This window comes from Sebastes umbrosus, chromosome 21 (genome assembly GCF_015220745.1).
Source record: "Sebastes umbrosus isolate fSebUmb1 chromosome 21, fSebUmb1.pri, whole genome shotgun sequence".
NCBI lineage: Eukaryota > Metazoa > Chordata > Actinopteri > Perciformes > Sebastidae > Sebastes > Sebastes umbrosus.
In genome coordinates this window covers 6,467,787-6,495,582 of record NC_051289.1, presented here as the reverse complement: position 1 = coordinate 6,495,582, position 27,796 = coordinate 6,467,787, and the positions used below count along the sequence as shown (strand labels likewise).

The 27,796-nt window shown below is 40.6% G+C and overlaps 1 protein-coding gene across 3 annotated transcripts; it reads left to right on the top strand.

Annotated features, from left to right (window-relative positions):
- The first annotated feature begins 284 nt into the window (after nt 1-284).
- On the top strand, nt 285-27,489 carry cdh19 (cadherin 19, type 2). 3 transcript variants are annotated; one of them, XM_037756817.1, is made up of 13 exons: nt 285-422; nt 7,835-8,233; nt 8,366-8,660; nt 10,700-10,819; nt 12,793-12,960; nt 14,006-14,196; nt 17,371-17,624; nt 20,078-20,214; nt 21,189-21,310; nt 21,589-21,706; nt 23,968-24,219; nt 25,776-25,817; nt 26,423-26,553. In XM_037756817.1, exons 2-12 carry the CDS (start codon nt 7,988-7,990, stop codon nt 25,790-25,792), a joined length of 1,920 nt encoding a protein of 639 aa, XP_037612745.1. In that variant the 5' UTR covers nt 285-422; nt 7,835-7,987; the 3' UTR covers nt 25,793-25,817; nt 26,423-26,553. The 3 variants fall into 3 exon arrangements, with proteins under 3 accessions (XP_037612745.1, XP_037612746.1, XP_037612743.1); XM_037756818.1 differs by having other exon boundaries at nt 25,776-25,831; nt 26,423-26,544; XM_037756815.1 differs by lacking the exon at nt 25,776-25,817 and having other exon boundaries at nt 26,423-27,489.
- Nucleotides 27,490-27,796: the final 307 nt, after the last annotated feature.

The window sequence follows — 27,796 nt, the reverse complement described above, 5'->3', positions numbered from 1 at the left end:
CATGCTCCAGCTCGGCTCTAATAAGCGCCGGATTGTTCACAAAGATGGGGATGAAAAAACAGAGAGGGTGAAAAGATAGAAATCCATTTGTAAGTCTGTGCTGTGACTATTTGCATGGCGATGAAGGCCTTGAGTGTTCTGCAGCGTCCCAGACAATAGCGCCTGTGTTTGTTCTTCCCCGGGAAGTTTGAGAAGGGCAGAAAAGGGGCGAGAAGAAGAAGAAAAGGGGAGGTCGTCAACAGAGGGAATTACGCATTGTGAGAACCACGCGCATTCGCTTCTGCTATTGTGGTGACTGAATTGCTTTCCAGTACCAAGGCATTTAGTTAAGCAGATTGTGTTTCTTTACACCCTTGCGATGATCTCTCTTGACGGCGGTTGGTGACGAGTGGCTTGGGGGACGGCAGAATCACACAAACCAGGTGGGTGTGGGTGGTGGACGCTATACATCCTGTAAGATGTAAGATGTTTAGATGCAATTTTATATATTATCCAGGACAAGATGTATAGATGAATACAAAGAGTAAAGAGGCTTTCAGCATAAAAGCAGCAGCAGGAATCCTGAGATCTGTAATAACTGAGAGTCCGTGGGGTTCTTTGTGTTTGTCACAGCAAGAAATCAGCGTCTTTTAAGATGTTTTTTTGTTGTACCTTCTGAAATAACTGACAACAATGTAACAGGAAAAAAAACTTTAAAGTGGATTTAATCAAGTGTACCAAAGTGATTTTTCAGAGTTGACCATTTGATGCCTCTGTATTTATAATTTAAAAAGTTTTAAACACTATTTTTCTTCCCATATTGAGTAATTGGCCTCTTTGTACTTTCTTTAAGGTAAGGAATTTCAGAAATGTTTCCAGTGAAATAACTCGTCCGTACAGTAGTTTGGTGCACTTATTTAAGGCGCAGCAGGCAGCGATGCAGAAATACAACATTTGTTACTGCAGAACATCCTCATTGTACGAGGGGGGAACCTTGGCCAAACAAAGAAATGTGTGGGAACCGCTAACATGATGTGGAATTACAGTATACATAAGACAGGCACTTCACAAAACATCAAGGAAAAACCGAAGGGCTTATAGATTGTTTGGAATCTTGTAAGTTTATATATATATGTATATAGATTTCTTGTTAAACAAACGTGTTTTATAGACATAATAATTATTTTGCGACCTTGTCTGAACCCGAGTGTTCGTGATACCTTAATAAATGAAGGTTGATCGCCATCATGGCCCTTCAGTCTTTACCCGTTCAAGTGGATCAATGACCCAACACAGTGGCTGGGAATGGGAATCACAGAGTATTCTGGGGCTTAGCCGCCCTTTTTGGAGGGTATATAGCGTACGGAATTAAGGTAGATTGTCATTATATATCAACGGTCTATACATCTGTCATCGGTCAATCGTTCATCATCAGAAATGTATAAAGTATGCGCGAAAGACAAATACCCATATAATCTACCAGTATCTTGACTGACTGTCTTATTCACTGTGTAGTGATTGGTGTTAGTTCAGTAGTTCTTTTTGACACTTGCATTAAACAGCCAGTGGATGCCACTCTTTCCCTTTATCCTCCAAAAATGACCGATTTGCTGTCGGTGACATCACATTGACATGACATCTATAACGCTACATATTTGATAGAATCACCCTAGTGTTGTTACGTAAATCATCAACCTGTTAATAGCCAACTGTTTGATCTTTAGGCTGAGATTTAGTTGGAGACGACAGTCTGATGTTGTTATACTATATGACTGTACTGCAGCAGCCTCCCACTCAAGCTACTTAAGATAACTTATCCATCATCAGTAACTGTCACAACATCATATAGCAATTAACCACACTGACAGTGATGATTCACGTATCTTATGTGCCTCAAATCTCAGTGTAAAAGCCTTTCCATATGTGACAGAACATTCCTTTCGTCCAAAAGGGGACACAGCCTTGGCTGAGACGTGATGCCGGTCTGATGTTCTGATGTTCCCATCATAGATTATATATAGGAAGTGGACGTAGCCACCGTAATGTCACCCATTGGTTTGTGGACTGCCGTTTTGAAGCCTTGAGTTTGTCATTTTGGTTGTCGTCATCTTGGTTTTTTGCAACCAGAGTGATATGAGAGGGTGGAGCTAAGTACCACCGAACGCTGAATAAGACATTTTTAGGTGACCAAAATATTAAAATGAACTTTCATGAACTGAAAACACACTGTGAAAGGGTTAAAGTTGTAAAACGAAAACACGGACAACTCCCAGACTGGATAACGCCGTCCTAAAGCATCCCCTGCTTTATGGTCTATTTGACTCTAAATGGGACCATAATTAACTAAATGAACATCATGCTGTATTGAAGAAGACTTGAAACTAGCGACTGAGACAATAAACTCATGTTTACAATGTGTACTGAGGTAATAAATCAAGTGAGAAGTAGGCTCATTTTCTCATAGACTTCTATACAATCTGACTTTTTTTTGCAACCAGAGGAGTCGCCCCCTGCTGGCTACTTGAAAGAACGCAAGTTTAAGGCACTTCAGCATTGGCTTCACTTCTCAGACCCACAAGCCCATAGATGATATGATTGTAAACACTGGAGGAGTGAAAGAATACTGAAGTTTGGTTCTGCCTTTAAAATAATTTAGATGAATCTCTGCTCTCTGAATGATATTCCTTGAAACTTGATGTAAAACTTTTAGCCACTAACTTTTTTTTTATCACCATAATTAAGTCTTTTATAGATAATTGCCTGTAGTTTAAATTCACCTCTCTCTCTTTTTTTTTTTTACCATCAGTTAATTGTTTTTGATGAAAAAAAGAGAAATAATAGGATGAAGTCTTATCGCTGATAAATGTCAGAGGAAATTCGTGACACTTTGCTAAACCGTAATAATTTCCACTTGTGCACATAATAAAAATCAAACAAATTACTTACAAGCGAGTACATGATAGCTTGACATTCCCCTGTTGTTCCGGCTCGGTCTCTGGACTCATTTGAGGTCCTGATTTAGGAAACGTAAACTACATGTCAGTGTTATGTTTTATGGAGCTGAACAGTAAACAACAGGTCCCACGATATACTCCCATATGACCAATTAAGGACACGTTGTCTTGGAAGGGTGATCTTAAAGAAGCGAAGCTTAACAGATGGATTTGTCCTCAACATGGCACATAGAGTCTATATTTAGATCCATTGTCAGGTTCTCAGCTTTACACATTTTCCCCATGATGCATGAAAAACTACATAATTGATGCTCCCATAAAGTTAGCATGACTTAGCAGTTAGCGTCGGCAGTGCATATTGATATCGATGTGTCATCCACAATGTCAAGTGGAAGCTTCTTTTTCTTTATCGCCGCGTTTAAACATCTTCAACCACATCCTGGAACCATTTCTACAACAGAGCGACGCTTTATTAGCTAGAACACATCACCATATAGGAAAATAATGTGACGGTCTCAGCACATCTGGTGCTTAACATTGTGAGACTGCAGCTCATTGTCATTCTGTCATGTGGCGGAGTAGCGTACTGTACATACAGGCTACAGGAGGTCTGAAATGGGAGGAAGGCCTATCAGAGTTAATGAATGGCTGTCAACCACAGGGCACTCTGCATGTACTGCATGTCATGTCGAAATGAGAATTTCTTTTGAAAGGAGAAAATTGACCATTTAGAGTTCAATGTTTTTTGGGGGATATTTTTAGTTTCTCTTGACTTCTCTCAGGACATATTCGCTCGTTAATGATAATTGATTTTGTATTTCTAAGGTTTATATGGATTTATTTGATACTCTTAAAATCAGAGTTTGTCAGGGTCACAATTATTATCAAGCTCTATCAAGATAGCTGTCACACATGGACATATGTATTTCCACCTCCCCGATACCTTTGCTATTTACAGACCCGGAGATGGGAGTTTTTTTGGCATACCCATTATTTTCCCAGAATTTCATCACTTATTTCTAGAAAGACCCATCTTGTTAAATTGGCACCTAAACATCTGTTGACCTGTGCACTATTCCAGCCACATCAGTACAGGCTGATACCCCCGGGAAGGATTTTTTAAGGAGACTCCTTGGCATGTTGGCAGCTTGAACTGTGGCTCAGAGTAACATCATTGAAGGCTGTTGTCTAGTTTTGGCTCAAGGCGTTCAGTTTTGGTGCTTGGCAGCCCCATGAAAGACCATAACAGCTCACGATTCACTGGCTACTAATTGGACTGTCACTCCACAACGCTCAGAGATATGAATACGGCCCGTAAAGACATACATAAGCACAAACACATCGTCTCATTCGCGTTCTGTATCGAAATTGAATTTCAGAAATAAAAGCCTGCTTCAGTAATTGATTTTTACCAGCTCATTACAAATGGGTCCTGACATCTAATTTAGTTTTACAAGATTAAACATGAACATTATGAGCTGTAAAGCATTAATACCGAAACTACTCTAACTGCTGAAACAACGTCTTGCAGTACATTCTAAATTTCCACCGGGACCACCCATGCTAAAAATGCATGCACTTGTTTTTCTTGTGCGGCACTTTGAATTAAAGCGTCCACATAGTGGGACTCTATATGTTATGTGCTGATATTACAGTGTCAAAAAACTCTATTAAAATGGTTTAGAATTATGGCTGTTGTGTCTTCTAGCCCTTAATAACATCTGATCCCACTGAGTGCTGATGTATGGTTTGCTGCTTGACTGGAAGGCAGTAAAGACGGTTTCAGGGTTTCATGTCTAGACAAATAATTTGTGTTAAGACAAGACAAAAGTCTGAAATGATAGGAAAGTGGAAGAACATCCATAGTTTTGAGGGAAACACACCTACGCTGCAGAAGCAAAAAACAATACTCTGGGTAAAGCAAAAATAGATATATGTTGGGAGTTTGTCACACCATAGAAACGTGTTATTAACCACCCAGCAAAATAAAAATGATTTAAAAAATCACCAAGTATATAAAATTAGGTTTAAAAATCGTGAAAAAATAAACAGTATTCTCTGCTCTTGGGCCGTGTCTGCTGACGACCATGGGTGAGGTTTGATTACATATGTAGACTTTATATGACATTTCTTGTTGGCCATCTCACTGCTGCTGCGCTACCTTTGCAGAATGTTAACATGCATGCTCTATGGGAGCGTGCGCATCAGAGACTTACACTTAACTTCCGGTTTAGCCATATGCTCACTTGAATGGGGATAAAATAATTCAATCGTGCAGCTCTTCTAGACTTTCCACCTGTTATCCGACAGAATCCATCAAATTCTGATTGTGAAACGAGTCACTTCGCAAGGGATTGTGCCCATAGATGTACTGTATAAAGAGAATTAGATTCAGCGTTGGAGGCGGGCTCCTGTTCATTCCTATGAAAGTTGCTCAGTGGTGCATGAAGCCAAAAATGCTTGACTGTTGAGTGATAAAGTACCCAGATCTTCCGGGGATCTTTCGCAGTCATTGGGCCTATGGGGCAAGCGCACTAGCGTTTTCTGCCGAGTTATAGACGTCTCTTTCCCAATATAAGTCTATGGGAAAAAGTATTTTTGGGCCTAATGGCATCAAGTGACGGACACGGAAGTTGTAGTACCACCATTTGGCCGAAAAGAAGAAATTTTGCTTCAAAGCACGGCACTCTTCCTGGGGGCTTGGTTGTGACGCTCAAAACAATTTTTCCACCGTTTTACAGCCACAACAGTAGCGACGGAGTAGGCTACGGTGGAGCCTGTGACATAAACACAAGTTTAACTAACTTGGTTGTGATTGGCCAGTGAGCCCAGTCGCTGGCACACAGAGACAGCCAGTAAAAAACTTTATAGATTTTTTGGACAGCCCACTGGGATTTGTCCCTGTAAGCCAGATGGCCAGTACATCACTGCTACCAAACTGTAGGCTGTGGTAAGTATGTAATTGTTTTAACTTGTGATTGAGTGGGAGAACCACTGATGCTTTGTGCTTGTATAGTGTTAGAGGAGGGGTTATTCTAAGGATGGCTCCACTATGTTATCAAGCCATGATTTCAGGTTGTTCCAGGCCTGCCTAAAAAAAACACAAAAATGGAGAAAAACGGTCTAACTCCACAATTCACTACTAAATAGTTCGCAGTCTTTTCACATGTTTTTAGCAAATATTTTCAAACGTGACTTCACCGAGACTTTAATTGCTAATTACTAAGAGAATAGAAGAGGTTGACACCTGATTACCCGAAGCTGTTAAGTGATATTTTGGTCTCTTTGACAGTGTTGTGGAAGGTTGTTTTTGCTAGTAGAAAGAAAACAAAAAAGACACCACCAGTTAATCTGTGTGTGTATATGTAAAGGGAATTTGTTGAAGTTCAACTCTGTTAACTGTGGCAGGGTTGTCAGTGTAAGATATTGTATTTGTGCTGTCCTGACTAATTTGCTGTCTTGTCTGACTTTCATTGTCCTCACACTCTTGACCCTGGTGCACATTATAATTGCATCGATTCGACTCATAGTTTGTCAGAGGCATGTGTGTCTCTGTTTTCTATGTCTGGGGAGACATTGATCTAATTAGAAGTCTTCATTAGTCAGCTGCAGAGTGCAGTGTCATGCTTAAGGAATGATGTTCAGGCCCTGCTCCCCCCTGTGAAACACAATACAGGGCCTTGTCTGAATTCAAAACAGAGGGCTGTTTTCAGACGCCCGTGCAGGACTGCAAGATGCGAGACAAAAAAAAAGGAGAGTTCAGACAAAGGCTTTGTCATTCTTGTAAATGCAATTCTGATCTGGCTTTCTTGCTTAAATTTGTTATACATGATTTGTTGTGCAATAGATTTGACATAACTTGTCAGATAGATAAAAGGATAATGTCATCATAGAGCTGATATAGAACAGTAGTTCTCAACTAACTACCACAGCCCTGCCAGATGCCCTCAAGTATCCCTTTATTGATACCACCCATCATGTTAAATTCATTTTCATCTGGATTCTGTTTGTTAATTATATAAAAGGGGATGTTATCAGCATAAAATATGGTTTTAATACAATTTGGCTGTCAATGTTTTAGTGGTTTGGTTAAGTTTTATTTGCACTAATACTTGAAATGGCTGAAGCTGCAACCATTTATATATTACATTTAGCTAATGTTAACCATTTCAACCATTTATCCGTTACGTTTACCTACCTTACGTTAACTATTTCAACCATTTATCCATTATGTTCAGCTAACATGAACTATTTCAAACATTTATCCATTACTGTTATTCATTATTTTTAGCTAACTATTTTAGGCATTTATGCAATTTAACAATCACTTAATCCCTTATTTAGCTAACAACGTAATAACATTTATTGGTTACTTTTAGTTAACTTGTTTACTGCACACTTGCTAACTAGTTTACACACACTCTCAATCGCAGCACGTATTGTTTGGTGTTACAGCTAACTCATAGTGGATGTTCTAAAAATCAAATCATAATGTTCATTTCTTCCAATTGGTTGAACTACTCTAAAATCTTCACACATACTCTCAAGCAACTGCAGAAATACCCCCTGAGGTACAAGTAGCCAACTCCTGGTTTGTAATCACTGATGTAGAAGACAGTCATCTTTTTTATTTCCATCATGTTAACTCTTTAAGTTATATTGGCCTTTCCTATACTTAAAATCCACCTCTAGTTTTATGCAGCCTTTAAATGGAGCTTTGTGATTTAAAGAAATACAGAATACTCCACTATGTATTTATAGCTTTGTAAAACTAAACACTTGATTTGGGGATTTTACACTACAGTGCTACAGATTTCAATTTCCTCATTTTGCAATCTCTGTGCACTGCTGGAAATTTCTCACACTGCAGCCATTAATTAAACTGTTAACTTTTATTTCAGAGACATGAGCATGCATACAAACCACATCATAACGAGATGGGATACAGCCCTGCCGGGATCATGAATTACTGTGCTGTTGAATGAAGAATGTGCTGCTGAATGAAGAATTGGTAACACTGGGCAAGTGAAACCTCCATCTCCTGTCCACTAACCATGGGAAGTGCAGAGGAAATGCACGGATGGACAGTAAAAATGAGCATGCCGAGTGTTTTGGCCATGGTTACGGTCTTTTCTATGATTCCTGGCGAGGTGCTGAGCGATATGAGAGGTACTCAGGGTCTGGAAGCCCAACAATTGGCCCAAGGGTCCACTCATCTGCACCGTCGCCTGAAGAGAGGCTGGATCTGGAAACAGCTGTTTGTCCCCGAGGAAGATCCCACTCCTCGCGTTATTGGCCAGGTACCACTTCAGATTGAATGTCCTCCATGTCCTTGACACGCTACTTCCCTTTGAAACTGCATATTTTCTGGTTACCTCTGAAAGAAATGTTTAAAAAAAAAAGCTTTCATATACCCCCTCCTCTTTTTGTAGCTCAAATCTGACTACGACCGAGGCGAGTATTCCATCAAGTACATTTTATCAGGAGAAGGCGCCGGAGATGCATTTGAGATAGATGAGTATTCTGGGGAGATCCGGACCCTGAAGAAACTCGACCGAGAGGAAAAGGCCTTCTACGTCCTTCAAGCCCAGGCTATCAACAGGAGGTCCAACGAACCAGAGGAACCCCAGTCAGAGTTCATCATCAAGGTGCAGGACATCAATGACAATGTCCCGCAGTTCCAGAACGAGCCGTATGTGTCCAGCATCCCTGAGATGTGTCCAACCGGTATGTTTGAGAAAGACATCAGGAAAGTTATACCAGTAAAAAAGTACAGACAGGTAGAACTACATTTTAAGAGATTTACTTATAATACAATATATGTTAATGAAGTTGCATCTGTGGTGCTCACAACAAGGCAAAGTGACTTTTAAAATTGCAACAGCGACATCTGTTTCCAAAATCTGTGCCTCTGTTACTCATTATAATCCACAGACTTCACTCACAGTAAACTGTTTTTACTGGAACTACATCATACCGAATAAATACAGTCACAGTGAGGTTTACCCAGAAAATGGTGAATACGGATTTTGATGAGATGTTGCTGTTGTAGTCAGTAACTTTAATTCAGACTGAAATATCTTGCAATTATTAGATGAACTGCCATGAAATTTTGTACAGAAATTAGTCTTCTCCACAGGTTGACTAATGAATTTGGTGACCCCCTTTTCATCTAGTACCATCATCAGGTCAAAATTAAAATGTGTACTACTTAAGTTTATGACAAAAAAACATCTGCAAAACTCACGACATTCTTTTTTTGTTCTAATTAGGAACTGTTAGCATGCTAACACACTAAACTGAGACCCTATACCTTCTAAACATCGGCATGTTAAAGGGATAATTCAACATTTTGGGAGATATGCTTATTTGCTTTCTTGCCAAGAGTCAGACAAGAAGATTGATACCACGCTCTATAAATATGTAGCTGAAACCAGTAGACCATTTAAAGGTGCTAAATCCCAAATTCAGAGCATTAATATAGCAGCAAACCACTATTTGCGATGTAAACATATAGAGGAGTATGTCTACCTGAGCAGAGAATGAAGTCACACTCCCGCTGTGTGCGTTGTAATCCTATCTTGTCTGTGCTTTGTTTACGTAGCCGGTCCGACCATGGATAAATGTTAGTGCATGTGAGTCCCAATGTGCGTGCCCCACTGGCTAGCTAATCGCCGCTGCTCTGCACTGTGCTCATATGGCGGTTACCGCTGATAACGCCGTCCCGCCTCACGGCGTAGACGAAGCGTAGCGTAGCGTAATTCCTCAATCATAGATATGCTCTGAATTTCGAATTTAGCACCGTTAATGCATTGTTCAAATAAATAAGTATATAGTAAATAATAATTCAAGATTCAAATGTGTAGCTATATTTTTCATGATTGGTATGTTTCAGATAATTATGTATTTCAAATATTACTCATACAAACAACTGGTTATGCAGTTTTGTTTATGAATAAAAGTTAAACATTTTCTATTGAGCAGATAACAACTTCTTATTGGCTTTATTGTTTCTAAGGATATACTTTTAAAATTAATTTTCTTAACTTAAATCTTGACTGAAGACAATGAACAAAAGGTTATATGAATGTCTGTCATCTGTCCCCATTCAGGAAGCTAAAAGTATTGGATTCTGAATCGTAGCTTGGATGCCTTTTATGGATGAATTTCTTAAATAATGTTATTATAACCACTGCCCTTTCATACCACAAACATTACCATTTCAATTTATATGTAATCTGCCTTTGCAGCGTAATATCTCACTCGTAATAAATCATAATGCATTTGACTCGGAAAAGAGAAAGCGAGAGGGGAAGGTTGAAATGCTGCCTGTGAGGAAAAAAAACAAAGAGCTTTCTGTGGGGAAAAAAGAACGAGCTAGACGAGGATATGGTCAGTGGAGAAAAGGGTAGTAGGTGTGAAAGATAAAGAGGTGAAACTGATTCGGAGTGCGATGGAGAAAAAAACGAGCAGCAGGTGGATAGAGAGAGAGATGTCGCTATAGGGCTGGAGAGGTTGTCACACACACCTGCACAGCCTTACTGCGTTGTGAAAGGCCAATGCTGCTCCCCCACCACCTCCCCATTGTCAACATCCCTCCTCTAACCCTACCTCAACCTCCCTCCCTTCTTCCATTTCCACTGCTCCCCCCCTGAGCCAGACAGACAGACCCTGCGGGACTGTGGCATAATCACTTTATTTCCCCGTCGACTGGAACTGCTGCCTGAGCTAACTCTGACTGCGTGATCCGCTTCCCCCCCCCACAGGGACCACAGTGGCCCAGGTGACAGCCACAGATGCTGATGATCCCATGTTCGGAAACAACGCCAAGCTCATCTACTCCATCCTGCAGGGGGAGCCCTACTTCTCTGTGGAGCCAAAGACGGGTAAAGGATACAGAGGTTTTAGTCGTAATCACAAGAGGCTGCACAAGTCTCTCAACAACCACAGTTAGAGCTATTAGGGAGGCGCACTAGAGATTTTATCTGTGCAGAAATAATGTTTAACTTTATAACGAGTGGGCAGACAGAAGGGCAGAAATGTTTCCAGTCTCAGACTGTTGAGAAATCTGTTTTGTCTTTGGCTTTCTCCCCCTGGTCCTAGTCACTTTTGACAAGTTATCACTTTGAAGATTGTATAGATTCCCCATGGCAACTTTATCTCTTTAAACAACTATACACATATTTATCTACTTTTTTTTAAGCCATTGAGGGAAAAAATGTGACTGTTTACACCCCTGACAGGAAATTGGTTCAATTGATGCCAATGCATGTACATTTACACTTCTTATGTGTGATACAGAGGTCAGTTGCAGCACTTCCCACACACATTTTTTAGCCTGAACTGTGAAGAGTTGGGGGAGGGCATTATTGGCGTCAAAAAAACATTTACATGCAAATGCATGCAATGTGTAAAAGGGCATATCTAACTTTTTAAAGGAGCCAGTTCTCCATTGAGGAGTGGGCAGCAGTCAATATAAGTTGTAGTTTTGTTTGTGGCTTCAGTTAACCCGTGAGGATGTGCCTGGAGATATTTTATATTTTTCTCATTGTCCACAAATCCCCTGAAAAGACCAAAACCAGCGATGAATTGATCCTACAAGCAAGTAGTTTCCAAAGTCTGATATATTATTCCTCTGTGTCACAGAGCTCCATTGTTGTATTCAAAATCTATTCAATACTCATCAATGAGCCACAGTGTTGCTATGGTGTTCCTACATTGCAAAGAACATGGGCACTTCACAGCCCTGCTAATGTAAAATACCCTCTGCTGAAAATAGTCCCCAACAAATTCAGTATTCACTCCTGCTTGTGTAACGTTTGTTTGTTTTTTGGTAATTTTTCTGTAGGAATAAATGGACTTGAGACTGACAGTCATGAAAGTGTGGAAAGACGGATAAATTGGTTATGGTCTTTTCATGGGGAAAATGAAAGAAAAACACATGTTTATCCTTAAAGAGGAGCTATTATGCTTATTTTCAGGTGCATACTTATGTTTTTTTCTGCTAGAAAATGTTTACATGTTCAAAAACGCTCAACCGTTTTCATACTGCAGCATATCTTTTCACCCTCTGTCTGAAATGCTCTGTTTAAGCCCCGCCCCTCCCAAAAAGCCCAGTCTGCTCTGATTGGTCAGCTGAACCAAACTCTTCGGACTCTGCTCCAGCTCCGCTCTAACTAGCTTTGTTTGAGGGCCTGCCAAAATAGCCCCTAGGGAGGTATTATGCAAATGTGTTACTTGGTGACATCACCACGTTACGGAAGAAAAGGCAGGACTTCAAGCGAGGTGTTTCAGGCAGTTCAGGAGCGGTGTTTCTCTGGGGGAGAGTAACTGCCTTTGGAGTGGACTTCTGGCTTTGTAACTGCATTCCTTTTACATGCACAAAGAACTACATAACACATGAAAGGAAAGGGAAAAAGCACAAGAATATAATAGGTCCTCTTTAAAAAAAGAAAAAATTGACCAGGTGGCTAAGTCAGGTGTGTTCACTAGACTAGATATTGCAAGATTAGATGAATAAGTAGTTGAAATGAGGATTTCTGGGGCAAAAATGTTAATTTAATTTGCAAGGTCAATCTAATTCTCTTGATTCAAATTGTTGATCTGTTTACTATCGCCCACAGCCTCCTCTTTGGCCATCCAGAGGAAGCATTAGACATTTTAAAGCCCTCTTGATATTTCTATGTATTAATAAAGCTTGCAGACTTTAACTTTATTGTGGTGCAGTTTTGCTGCAAGCGCCCTCAAAGACTACCAGAGGCAAAGTTTACTTAGATTTTGTAAAAAAGAACATAGAAAGCCGCCCACAGATGCCGTCTTGTATACCTCATCTCTGTCTGTCTGTCTCCTCCCCCTGCAGGGATCATTGTAACATCTTGGCCAAACATGGACCGCGAGGCCAGAGAGCAGTACCTTGTAGTGGTGCAGGTGAAGGATATGCTGGGCCTCAGCGGCGGTTACTCCTCCTCCACCACCGTCACCGTCAGCCTGACGGATGTCAACGACAATGGGCCCACTTTCCAGCACCGTGAGTCACTTATATGAGTCACATAGTGATGGAAACACCAGGCCATCCGCACACTAGGAATCAATGAGAGAGCACAAAGCGTTGCAGACTGCGAGGACATGTTTAATATTATAGCTAAGAGGCATTTATTTGATCACACTTCTTCGGTTCGGGTGGGTGGTTTGCGCTGCCGGCGCCGCGTTCGGCTGTACACATTTTGTTATTCAGCTGGCAGCCAAAATTAAAAGGAGACAGTCGAAGAATGAGAGAGAGAGAAAGAGAGGGTGGAGACAGGGGAAAGGAGACGTGGATGCTCATCTGCGCGTGCACGTTTCCACGTGTCGCCCACTGGATGAATTTAATCATTCACACATGAAAGGACATTTGTCATGACCTTTAGAAACAAACCTAGCCTTCTCAGTGATAAACCTCACTAAATGAATGCCCTGGGAAGAAATCAATTCTGTAGAAATGAGACAGCAAGGATGATACCTTTATCTATTAATGTCACATATTCACATTCATTGCCGGTGCTACTGTAACCCAAGGATTCCATGTAGAGTCAAAAGGCCTAATATTGTACAGCCACACTTCACGTTGAACTGTGCCCTCTGCTTTGTAACATAATTGGTAATTATTATTTTTTTTTCAGGAGCAGCTTGTTGCTGTTGAGTTCCTCCCAGTTGTGGTGGCAGCCATCCAAATAGAGTCACTCAAAGACACAATCACATTTTCTCATCTTCTTATTAGAGTGAGGCCGGGATTATGTGCAGTTGCCACAACTTATCTGTGACTCACACAAATTGACCCTCCACCACAATGTTCTCCGTCCTTATCACTTTACACACTAGCAGACTCTCTTGATTAGCTATTAACAACTTACTGTCAAGTTCTACAGGCGACGGTTTACTGAAGAAACTTTTTTTTATTTGTTGTTTTTTCCCTCCATTACGAGCGGCAAAAGCACCAATTTGGTATCATCCAGATTGTGTATTCCTTTTGATATCCTATTCCGGCTAATGGTGTCAACATGAAGGAGTTTACAAAAACATGCTTGTTTCTTCAGACCTGTACGCCTTCGCCGTCCCTGAAAATGCAGCCGTGGGCACCACAGTGGGCCGGATTATGGCGCGGGATGGAGACGCTGGCATCAACGCTAAGATGACCTACAGTCTGGAGGATGATCTGGAGGGGAGCTCCACTTTTATCATCGAAACAGACCCAGTGACGCAGGAGGGAGTGATACTGCTAGCCAAGGTGAACACATACTCATCATCTGTTTGGGTAACACTTCGTAATAACCATCATTTATAAATGGTAAATTGATTAGTTAATAGTTATTTTACTGTTACCATGAAATTATAATTAATAATGTTTACAAATTATTAATAATGCTATAATTTATGTTATTTTATCACTTTATTGTTGCACACATTACAACATTTTACGTACTATATTAAGTATATGTTAATGATTACGAAATTATTTTTAAACCTTTAAGAAATTGTTTGTAAAACAAATCTCCCTTTAAGGTACATTTTGAACAGATAAAAAATTAATTAATTTGTGATTAATCACGACTAATTATGGACAATCATACGGTTTGTAAACCATCTATAAATATTATTTGGATGACTATTATAAAGTTGCAACTGATGATTATAATACCTTGTTAAATGGTTATTAAATACTTTGTAAAACATCTATAAACAATATTTAGATAGATAGATAGATATATATACATATATATATACTTTGTCAATGGTTAATAATTAGTTTCTGGTCCATCTATCTATGCAATGTTTATAGATGTTTTACAAACAATTTCTTAAAGGTTTACAAATCATTCATAATCATTAACACATACTGAATAGTATATTAAATGTTATAATGTGTAACAACAATAAACTGTCAATAAATACTTTACTAATGTAATCAGAATGTAATTCATCTCCTATCAGCTATGATACAATACAGAATTTATAAACTAATTATTTCATTTTACACAATCTAATGTTAAAATAACTAAATTAAAGCATTACTAATAATTAGTAAACATCATTCATTATCATTGTCTGTTGACGGTAAAATAACTATTAATTGAGTTTAATCAACTTCCCATTTATGAATGATGGTTATTATAAAGTGTTACCCCTCTTTGTCTAATAGATGATTATTTTTATTTTAATCTGATGTTTGAAGGGCAGCAGTGGAGCCCAAAATAATAGGGTGGGTGGGCACAGAGGCCATTCGTTTCTGAAACATTATTTCTACAAAATCTCCTTTTTAATCTCCGGCGTTTAGGTTTTAATTAACACTACAGACACCAACGCGAACAAAATTTAAAAAATCATTACACCTGATAGAGGGCACGGCAACACATCCTGGCACTATGCGCTCACGCAGACAGCTGGCAGACACAACAGCAGCAGCAGCATCAAAGCCTACCAGACGTAACAGTGTAACAGGCTGGCACAGGGACCCACAACAACACACAGTCACACACCTGGCAGCAATATTGAGTCCCTTCCAGGTCACGAACGTATAGCACCATAGTCTGAGCCCATATGCTCAATTAACTACTGTATGCGCGGCTACAACATGAGAATGTCAGCACTAAAATTAGCCAGTTTTTATCCAATTGACGCCTTAGGAGAGTGATCACTGTACAGTTATTCTTGTAGGGTGACAGGTTCTGTATGCCTCCTGGGAAACTGTGAAGTGTCCAGTAAACTCACACTTTCAGTGTCCCTAAGTTTAGGGTTAAAAATGCAGCCACATTTGTCTACTTACTGGTAAACTGGTAAAATAGCACAGGTCTGTGGGAGCAGGTATCTTTAGGATTGACAGCTAAAGTATAACTTTTTCTTTTCCTCACGGTGTTGTTGTATAGCAAACTTAAAGAAAGCTTTCACATTTTGGGAAATATGCTTATGGATCAGTGTAAATCTGGTAAATGTGGGGCTAATTTAATTACTTTATATACTGCTGGGTGGCGTAATCTATAATAATACATCATAATTTATTAGTGGATTTATATTTTTTATTATAAATCCGAATCTGCAAAGTAGCTAAAGCTGTCAAATAAATGCAGTGCAGTAAAAAGTACAATATTTGCCTACAAAATATAGTTTATTGATTTTGATTCTGATAGAGTAGATGTAGAACATATAAAATGGAATTGCTAAGTACAAGTACTTAAAGGGACTATTTGTAAGATTCAGAAATGCTGCTTAACAGCGACACCTGTGGCCTTGAAATCAACGAAAGTCAGCGCCGAGCTCGCGCTTGCTCGCTCTACATAGACATGAACGAGCATCGCTCAAAACAGTGAGGCGACAGACGTCAGCTAAAACCACAATATCACTCTATATTTCAGCTGCTTGGCAGTAATGTTAACTGACCAGACGAAGGTCTCTCCATGAATAAATGCTGATCCTAGTGTTGGCTTTTCCTGCTCAGCGCAGGCTTCAGCAGCGGGGCTCCTCAACGAGTAACGTTATCGCCTCCCGACCGCAGCCGGCAGCCGAAGACACCGGCCCCCGGTCGGTAATGAGACGATAACGTAACTCGTTGAGGAGCCCCGTCACTTCACAAGACACGGAAAACCTCTGTTGGTCTGGAGGAGCTGCAGCAGTTATTTCTGCACAAACGTCCACTCTACATTCACTAGATATTCTCAGAGCTAAACTAACTCTTCTGCAGTGTGGAGTGAGCGCACGGTCACGTCTAGAGGTGGAGCGAGACAGCGAGGACGCGCGCGCTGTCTGAGTGAAGGAGAGCAGGCAGCGGAGACGAGGCTCCGGCCACACAAGAGCGTGCATATGCGAACGCGCATGTGTGCCGACTCGCTACATTTATACGCTTAAAAAGTTACAAACAGTCCCTTTAAGTACTGTACCTGAGTAGATGTACTTAGTTACATTGCATCACCTAAAAGTCCTAAATATGTTTCTATTAGTTAAGAGAACTTAAAGATTACTCTTGTTTCTTCTCGGACTTTTGCTTCATAAGTTTTTCCCACATACAGTCTGCTTCTCCTCTACAACACAGGAGAATTCAATTTAGATGCCGTGGTAATGAAATAAAAAACACATTATTGACTCTGTCTCTGAATCATTTTGGAAATGCAATAATGGTTTGCATGCTGTTATGTTATTACTGGCATCATAATGTTAATCAAAAACGCAGCATTATTTAAGTGCGTGTTCACAGCTGGTAGCTTATTGACATTGACTAAACAATTTGAACACCTAGTCGTGTCCGGCTCCCACGGGAATAATCATCTGTCTTAAGTACAAGTTGGCGAAGCATATTTGGAAAGCTGTTACTCTATAAGCTCGCTTAATGATAATTAACTAGGTGTTTTCTTGCTTATAACAGCCACTGTATTAATATGAGTTGTTAAGAGGTATTTCTTCTCTTCAACAGCCGTTGGACTATGAGACTAAAAGACGTTTTGTCATGGCCGCAGAGGCAGTCAACGACCACGTGGACACTCGTTTCCTGCCTCTGGAAGAGTTCAGGGACAGGACGACGCTGAAGATTGTCGTGGAGGATGTGGACGAGCCGCCTGTCTTCCTCGCAGCGCTCTACGAGTGGAAAGTCCCTGAAAATGCAGCGGTGGGAACCGTGGTTGGCAGCGTGAGTGCCAGAGACACTGACACAGTCAACAATCCCATCAGGTACAGTAATGTGAACCGTCTAAACCGGGAAGAATGGCACCTGCCACCCAACTGCAAGTATGATAATGACGAGGTAGCTGGTTGGGGGCGGAACGCCCTCAGACAGCTTCCTCCACAGGGTGAAAAATCATTCCATTTCAAATAGTGTTACTGGCTCGGTGCATCCGTTTTTACCCTTGATCTCTGGATACCCTGTACATGCTCATATTTATCTCTTATTACTTCAGTAGGAAATGAGCCCTGCTGAATAAATCATGACAAATTATTTTTTATTTTTTTATACCTCACAGGCTTTTCTATCTATTGCCGTGGTATTATCACAAAGCGACGTGGCTAGGACGTGGGAATGTAATAAAGCACCATACGAGGTGGCATATGGAATTGAGATTTGCAGTCATTTGCAAGTGGGGCACGTTGCAGAGGAGACATCAGCAGTACTGGTGCCCGTAGTCCATCTCAGCAGAGCTTTAGGAGTGGCAGGTGCTGCATATCATCCTCAGCCGAGCGTCTATTACTGTCCCTTTGGAGACACTGTCTCATTGATTAATAAATTCAGGCTGACATTTTAGGGGTTTCCACAGTTCTACTAAATATGATTAAGTTTGCTTTGGTCAAATTGGCTTATTTTTTCGTGTTGTTATCAGAAAAGTGGCTCACAGAAATGATTCATTACTTAGTGTGCTTTCACTCATGGTGTCATAATCACTCGTATTAATGAGTGTTAACAGGTAACTTTGTTTTTCAACCTGGACTCTATTTTCCCATGTTTTTGTGTCTAGGTGACTAATGGGGACACCAATATTTTTGAAATTGGTCCAGTATTGAGAGATAACGCTGTAATGCCTAGTTCACGCTACACGACTTTAGCCCTGATTTTCCGCTCCCTGACAGTTTTTGGAGCTCCCCGACAAAAGCTTCAGATCAAAGGAAAATCAGCGTTGGCTCGCCGCTCGCACACCAACGCTCGCCGATGCCTCGCAGACACATTCCAGATATCTAGCATGTTAAATATCTGGACCTGTCGGGGACTCCGGTCACGAGCTACAGCCAATGAGAGCGCGAGTCACGGGTTGAAGGGAAACCTGTGGGAGGAGGGGTCACCTGTAACAATAGGATCTTACTGTTTGTGTTGCATTTGCAACACGGAGCAAAGTTGTTGTTGCACCTAGAGGAATACATAATAAAAAAGACGTGTGGAATCCGATGGAAACGGGCTATTTTGTGAACACGTACTGTACCAAGATCAGCAATGTGTCTCGCGTCTGGTATGACGTCATTTAATGTGTATTTCTCGCATGTTTTCGTGTAAAAGCATAGTTTGGAGACCTCATCAGGGAAACAGATCTTGTAGTGTGTGACCTCCTGTCGCCGGTCAGTCATGTAGTGTGAAAACCTATACTCTGGCTCCGTATACTCCGGCTCCAGTAAATACGGGCGGTAATCAAATTCAAAGACCTCATCCACATTGTGGAAATCATCTAAATATTCAGCCGTGACATTGAAAATATTTTCAATAACACTAAGCTACGCTTTCTGTACTCAAACACAACAAACATTTGCGTTTCCATCATGGATGTATTCCTCTATTCCAACGTTATCTTCCAGCAACATTTCACCTCGCCAGATTTCAGAGCGAGACTTCTCCTTGAGCGAGATTCTTTCCATAACAATCAGAGCCTGTCATGGCAAAAACAAGCACTTTTAGTGGACGTAAACGACGGTTCCAGCTTACCCCGATAGCACCATATTGCAGCCTGTGAGCAGCTGCCGTCTGCAGCGCTCTCCATCAATACTGGACCAATTTCAGAATCTCAAAAACATGGGAAAATAGGGTCCAGGTTGAAAAATATCGAAGTTACCCTTTAAAGGTATGGTAGTGTGAAAAACCTGTGCAGTATTTCCTTCATAAATAATTCTATTTGCTTTGTCTTTGGATGATAAATTTATGGGTTTTGTTAAAGTTTATTTATACATAAAGAAATCGCAGGTCCTAAGTTTGTCACTCACTATCAGAAAACAAGACACAGTGACGTGTGTTTTTGTCACAGCAGCTGCACCACCTGTATCATTGTGTAGATAGTCTATTATTCAATTCTAAAAAAGACTGTGCAAAGTTTCTCTCTGTTGACAAGATTCCCTGTCACGCTGTTTTTAAATGATATTTCCTCACAGAAGACAAATAGAAACCGTCGGTGGTCAGGTTTGAAATAATATTCAATTTGAATAACTGAACAAATACACAAAATTGTGCCTTTGCCATCTGTGTGAGATGCTTTGTTTTCACAGTGTTGTCACACTAGCTTGTGTGTGCGCTCTCTTTGTTGGATATCTGTCAACAGATTAAAAAATTGAGCAGTTTGCCTAATTAATCTCCCTGTGGTATCACAATGTTTTGTTTGCCCAGGAAACAACCTTGCCTGCTAAAATGTGTGTCTCCGTGATTTTTCTTCCAGATATTCGATTGACAAAAGGAGCGATAACACAAAAGCTTTCAAAATAGACCCAAACAATGGAACTATAACTGTCGCTAAAGCTTTGGACCGGGAGACTACAAACTGGCACAATGTTACTGTTGAAGCCAAGGAAACAAGTAAGAACAATTTCATGTTTTTGTACAATAGCATCTTGTTGATATGGCACATTTATCCTCACTCAGTCATGAAACCTGTCCAGAATATCTTCACAGCAATGTGCTGATGACAAATCTTTGTCTAGAGCAGCATGGTTTCCTGCCAGAAGTACCCCAGGGGGGAAAGGCAGTTGTCAGATGGATACGTGGAAAGATTATGTAGTAACTTAAATGCTCTCTATACGATATCCAAAGCATTAATATAGCAGCAAAACAACTATTTGCTATGTAAAGATATAGAGGAGTAATGTCTACCTGAGCAGAGAGTGAAGTCACTCTCCCTCTGTGTTGTTATCAGAGGAGTTATTTTAACCCAAAGCACAAAATTCTCCTAAACCTAAGAAGTTTTGTCGCCTAAACCTCGTAGGAAAACCCACAACTTTTGCACGTTCTGGCTCCCGACAGATTACCTGAGTTATAAATGAATTATAGTGTAAGTATAAGTACGAATAGTGAATAAGAACAGCCTGAATAGCTAGCTAAAAGTAATGGATAAGTGGTTGAAATGTCCAGCTTCAGCCGCTCCAAGTGGTACTACAAATGCAAACTTGACAGATCCACCTAAACATTGACAGTTCAACTGTATGAAAACATTATTTTGTGCTAACAGTGTCCAATTTTAAAAGTAAAATTACATTCAGTTTAAATTTAATTCGACAGACAGGTGATATCGATAAAGAGGTACTTCAAAAAGGTTGGGAACCACATGTCTAGAGTGATGCAAAAACCCTTAAATTAAATTTTTTAATGGTCATTTTGTCGTGGTTTAGAGAAAGCAGTGAAACATCGATGCCCATTTTTTTCACTCCACAGTTGTGTTTCAAGAAGAAGCAACATTTATCAGTCTTAAGTATTATTTTGACAGAGCTTTTACAAAGCGTTTATGATACATGCACCCAGTGGACTCCAGCAAATGTCTATCTTCTCTACTGCAGCACAGAACCATTTATCCTCCTCTGTGGTGGTGTTCATCAAAGTGCTGGACATAAACGACAATGTGCCAAGGCTCGCCAGAGATTACCAGCCATATATCTGTGAGGGAACACAGGCGGGAGAAGTATGTATATTATGATGCACTGATGTTCATGATTTACTATATAGCAGTGTGGTAGTGAGAATTTCCATGAAGTGGACACAGTACAAGTTCTCATATTGTGTTGCATCAATGTACTATTTTTAAACGTTAAAGGACACACAAAGAGCCATCTGCCTTGTACACTGTATACAGTCCATTACATTGTCAGCTGCTGAATGAGATGAGTCTTTCTGAGAAAGGAAATGTGAAGACTGAAATCTACTTATATTTTCTCAGAAATGTGTCTTTGTGTCTCTCAGCTCATTCAGCTGCTCAGTGCTGTGGATCCAGACGACCCCGTGGAGGGACACCACTTCTACTTCTCTATGGTCTCTGAGAAGCACATCAATCCAAACTTCACTATCAGAGACAATCAAGGTTATATTCAATAGGGCTGACCCGAAATGTTTCGACCGTTGCTATGGAAATCGACCTCCAAATCAGTATTTGAATGCTTTGTTTTTTGTTTTTTCTTTTATATATAGCCCAAATAGCTCATGAAATAAGGAATAATCACACAACATTATTCATTATTCATATATTCAACATGAATTATTAGTTATTCTCAGACGGATATCGCTGTTTGTTGTGTGTAGAGGTGTGTGTGTGGCCCGGGTACTGAAACGGGGAAGATGGAGACAGACAGACAGACAGAAGAACATGTCAGCCGCGCTGCACTGCCAAGCTTCAAATGCCTTCGAAAATTTCTCACCAAAGCTTCGAAACCCAAAAAATGGTATTCGGCACAGCCCTATATTCAATTAGCAATGGTGGAAGAAGTGTTTAGATCCTTAACTTGAGTAAAAGTAGCAATAACCACAGTGTAGAAATACTCTGTTGCAAGTAAAAGTCCCGCATTCAGTTTTTATGTCTCCGCGCAGGCGACAGCCGTGTCGTTATGTTGTCTTTCCCATTCTTGTGAATGTGATATCTCAGGAACACCTTGAGGGAATTTTTTCAAATTTGGTACAAATGTCCACCTGGACTCAAGGATGAACTGATTAGAATTTTGCGGTCAAAGGTCACTGTGATCTCATGTCCGTCCAGTGGGCAACCTTGGGGTCTGAGAAGTGAAGCCAATGTTGAAGTGCCTTAAACTTGCATTCTTTCTAACAGTCAGCAGGGGGCGACTCCTCTGGTTGCAAAAATAAATCAGATTGTATAGAAGTCTATGAGAAAATGAGTCTACTTCTCACTTGATTTATTATCTCAGTAAACATTGTAAATATGAGTTTATAGTCTCAGTGCTCTCCGTGTTTCTGTCCTACAACTTTAACCCTTTCACAGTGTATTTTCAATTCATGAAAGTTAACTGTAACTTTTTGGTCGCCTAAAAATGTCTTGATTAGTTGTACTTAGCTCCCCCCTCTCGTGTCACTTCTGGTTGCCAAAAAACCAAGACGGCGATGACCAAAATGCCGAACTTAAGGCTTCAAAACAGCAGTCTGCTAACCAATGAGTGACAATTACTACGTCCACTTCTTATATACAGTCTATGCATCCATCCCATTCTCGTGAAAGCGATACATCAGAAATGCCACTATAATCCACTATAAATAAAAGTCTAAAAGTATTAGCATTAAAATAAAGTACCAAAAATAAAAGTGTTCGTTATGCAGAATGGGCCATCAGAATATTATTGTATTACAAGTATTGATGTATGTAAGCGACATTAATGTTGCAGCTGGTAAAGGTGAGGCTAAGCTGTTTCTAGTCGTTGTGCTAAGCTAACAGTACTGTTGCAGTGAGATGCTCAGCATGAACTAAATTAGATTTATTATACGTCCTGCACCAGGAAGCTTCATCCTGCAAATTACTAACATTTACTGTTTTGGGGCTTCAAGCTGTGGGACCAAAGTGAATACATGAAACCAGATGAAGCCACACTTAAAATCCCATTTGGTGGCTGGGAGAATGATGGTGAGCTGCGGCTAAACCACAACCTGTATGAGCGGTGGTGTAACAGGCAGAATGAAGGCACATTTTTATGATTACATGAGTTTGAATTGAAATGAACACTGTGGACCCGTAAGTGTTTTTGCCACATTTTGGGATGAAATCCTTCAGTCGGCTGTCGTTTTTGTGGCTGACAGCCTCTCAAGTAAGTAAATTGAAAAAGTGTTTGCCTTGTAGTCAGTGGGCGGTCAACCCTTCGTCAAAGTTTATAATGAAAGTGGGCAGCATAAATCGAACAAACAGTGCTGTTAAAGTGTGCAGCAGAGGGCTGTTTGAATGTGTTGAATAAGTTGGAGTGAAATGTATGCAGGTGCAGCGTATGGGTGGTCGGCCATGCGAGCACAACAGTCCAGTCAGCAACCAGGAAATTAATAATGAATCGCACATTTAATAAAACATATTTCCAAGTGCCACAAGGCATATTTGATCTCCAAAAGTTATTGTTAGGTGCCTTGATGAGGTCTAACGGGTGAACCTGAAACAGATTTCCCACATTTACTTTTGTGCACACTGAAAATTAGATTTGACAAGGTGCTCGGGCCTTTCTGAGAGCTCGGATTGTATTTTAAATCACGTTACGTGTGTCAGTTGAATTCCAAAATACCAGCACTCACAGTGGAAGCGGTACTCGTGTTTTTTTTTAAGAAATTAAAAAGTGCACCTCTCTTCACTTTCGTTTTTAGACAATACAGCCGGCATCGTGGCGCGCAGGAGTACGTTCACACGCAAGGATCGAACCCAGTTCCTCCTGCCTGTTGTGGTGACGGACAGCGGCTCTCCGGCTCTCTCCAGTACCAGCACGTTGACCATCAGTGTCTGCAGCTGCCAGCCTGCCGGCGACTGTCCCACAGGGGGGGTGGAGGCCCTCGCCCTGTCTATGGGGGTCAGCCTGCAAACCTTGTTAGGGCTGCTGGTCTGCCTTGTCACACTAACAGGTAAGACAACCACAGAGGTAATGTCACATCCAAGTCCAGAATATCAATCTAGGATATAATAAGAATGTATATAAAGGAATACACTGGCTTTTTTGGAGCTTGGTCTCTTGCAAGTCTTAGCCATCTGGCATCAAAATGATTTCTGTCGGTCTTGAACTTTATTTCAATCGCCACATACGTACATGAAATTTGACCTTGAGAGTTTAGAAGCAGTGCTGCAACTTGGGGTTCAGTGTCTCGCTCAAGGACACTTCGACATGCAGAGCGTAGGAGCCGGGGATCAAACTGCCAACCTTGTGGTTAATGGACGACCCGCTCTACCCCCTGAGTCACGGCCGCCACAAAACATAAGAAGCATAAACATAAAAAAATAACAAATTTGCGGCTGGAAGATCAGTTCATTTAAATGAAAGATGTCTAAATATAAAGCCCCAAAACTGACAAAATGTCGTAAAAGTCAAGTAAAAAATGAACAGGATACATCAATAAATAATATTGTAATTGTATTTTTACACTGTGTAAAAAGAAATATAAAGCTTTATAGTTTTGCTTTAACTAAGTCTTAGTTGATTAGTCGACTTATCGGTTGTTTTGGTCTAAGTGGACTAAGATTTCTTTATGCTTTTTTCATGCTGAATGACTTATTTCCATAAACTTATGAGCACATCTCTGGTAAACACAAGATTTAAAGTGGTGCTTTTGTGTGATTCTTTGTGGAGAAACTCAGTTTTACAGATCTGTTAAATCAACTAATCGATTAGTCGACAAAATCATATGAATATTAGATTAAAAAGTTCTTTGGATGAGGATTTTTAGAACTTCCAATCAGTTGGTAAAAAAAAAAAACATTTCCTTTAACATATCTAAACCTTGAGTGTTGAAATAGACTTAAAATGTATCAGTAATAATGTACTTTCAAAAGATCTCTCTTTGTGTAATTTTGCATAGTCAGACCTCTATCCTCCAGACACTTACTGTACTGTAAGACCTCCGTAACGTCGGGAGCAATTCAAATGTGAGAGAAACACAACAGGCTGATGATTATATACAGCACAAGCCCATAAAATTACTCCAGGGAAAAGAATTACAGAAAACCATCCAGAGGTGCTGCTTCTGGAGTTCTGCATCTTCACACAGCCGATAGAAAGGCTACTGCAGGATTACCAAAGATCTTCTTCTGCCAAGTTTTAAGACCTCAGTGAGATTGACAAGACAGACGTCAAAGAAGACGACTCTTTCTGAGAGGCGTGTTGCAAATGTAGTTTATTTTGTTTACACAAGAAGAGTGAAGAGTACTAGAGAACGGATCGTTTTTGCAATGTGGCTTCACAAAGGCTTTCACTAATGATGTAGACTGAGATTTTCAGCAGACAGAAAACATTGCAAACTTTAAATAATGCCAGACATCTATGATTACTTCACTTATATTAAGGTAACCAAGGATCAAACTCCCAAAAAGTCAGTATAGTCCTTTAGATAGATAGATAGATAGATAGATAGATAGAAGGATGACAATCCCACTGATATGTTGTTGTAAAAAAGTCACTCTGTTTCAGCGGATCTGTTGAGCTAGAGCAGCTCCACCTCACAACGTTTTGGCAAGTATATAAACGTGTGTTAAACAGCAGGATTTTTCATTAACAAATTTGCACTTTCATTTGAATCCCTTTTTTTAAAACTCACCAGCGTGCCTTTAACACACACACTTTTAAAATGCTCAACGCTTGCAGAGCAATGATGTCAGGTAATGAGCATACTGGTTGCAATACATCAGTAACAATGCCATCCTGGGACATTGATGGGTTTGCATAGTGAAGAGCTTTATTATGACCTCGGCTGCTTTGTGTCCTCCCTGTGCCCATCACATGAAAGATTAATGACAGTACCTGCTATGCTAACATTCTGTCGGATGAGCACAATGCCCGGCGAAAACACGGCGGGATGAAATAAACACTCTTTTAGCATTCTGTGCCACATGGAGCGAATAAAGAAGAGCTGAAATTAAAAAAGTTATAGCCTAATTTGCGTTCATTTTTTATTTTTTTGCATCCACAATAAATTACAGAAACAAATCTGGCTGCCATTATTTTTCGGTGCGCAAGTGCATTCTCTGCTCCATCAGGCACCCTAGACGCTTTTTTTCTCACTGAGCTCATGCCCTGGTGTTTAACGGTAATGATCTCCTGCTGCGTTGTGTCTGCAGTGCTGTCAATTCTAATGCTGATGGTGAGGAGGCACCGGCGGAAGCAGCAGGAGGGATTGGAGGTGGAGGTGAAAGAGCTGGAGCTGCCGGAGACGGTGTCGCAGAAGGTGCTGTATTACGGAGAACCAAGGGGGGGAGGGGCAGGCCTGGACTTCTGCCAGCCCGTCGTCCCGTTGCGTCACCACCCGAGGAGGAGGGAGAGGAGGCTGAGGAGGGAGGACGTCAGGGCCAGCATACGGATGTCCCTCAGAGAATCCCACATCATCGGGCCGGACGACGACGTCTTCAGGCAGTTCATTCTGGACAGGCTGGAGGAGGCCGATCGGGATCCTTACGTTCCCCCATTCGACTGCCTCAGAATCTACGCATATGAGGGGTCTGGGTCTCCCACAGGGTCTCTGAGCTCACTGGAGTCATCTGATCTGGAGCTTGAAGCTGAGCAACCTGTCAGTAATCCGAGACCCTGCGTGGTTAAACTCACCCCTTGGTACGGAGGAGGAGAGGAAGACACCTTCTGAGGGCTCTTCTTCTTCTTCTTCTCCTTCTCCTTAAATGGCTGTTCTTCTAATCTTTGTATGATGGACTGGAGTTGGGCCGGTGTAAACATTTTCAAACCGGTTTGATATTAAGCTAAACAACAAGTTAATAAATGATGGCATCGGATCGGTGGCGTACTTGCCGATACCCGATCCCGAATTTTGTGCAGTATCGGATGCATTTCCAATCCTATTATCGCCACAACTCTAGTGAGAGTACAGTATGCAAAGAGGGATTCATGCTTTAATCATTACAGTTATTACAGTGTATAATACCTACAGTATTACTGACCTGTGCAATTTATATTTCTGATCCTATTATTCACTTCTTATCATGTTTTATATTTTGGTATTTTGGCTCATAACAGTTTGTACTGTACAGTATTTGTATTTTACATTATGAAATATATATATAACTTAATACTTCCTTTGAGTAAATGTATGTATGGCAACATATTTTTTTAAACAGAGATTTTGTTTCCTGATTAGCCTTTTTTTTCCTCACAGAAATTAAATACAGAAGAGAATCTATTAGATATGAACTCTTTAACATGTATTATGCTGTATGATACGACATTCTGCTTTTTGTTGAGTCACGAGAGAGCAGATCACACGACTCATGTAATCCAATCAGCGGCGGAGAGATAGAGAGAGAGAGAGAGAGAGAGAGAATGGGTGACTGGCAGCAAAACTCCAGCAAAGCAAGAGGGAGAGAAGAGAAAAGGGCTTGATTTGAAATGTATAAAGAGAGTGAAACTCCTCTCAACAGCTGGAGCCGCTGTGAAGAAAAGTTGATAATATACAGCGCCTGGCTTCTTTCTTCATGGTCATTTGCAGT

Coding starts and splice junctions, on each gene's coding strand:
- cdh19 (XM_037756815.1), top strand. CDS start 7,988: ATGGGAAGTGCAGAGGAAATGCACGGATGGACAGTAAAAATGAGCATG. Junction 10,820..12,792: donor CTCTGTGGAGCCAAAGACGG/GTAAAGGATACA, acceptor CTCCCCCTGCAG/GGATCATTGTAACATCTTGG. Junction 20,215..21,188: donor TGTTGAAGCCAAGGAAACAA/GTAAGAACAATT, acceptor TCTCTACTGCAG/CACAGAACCATTTATCCTCC.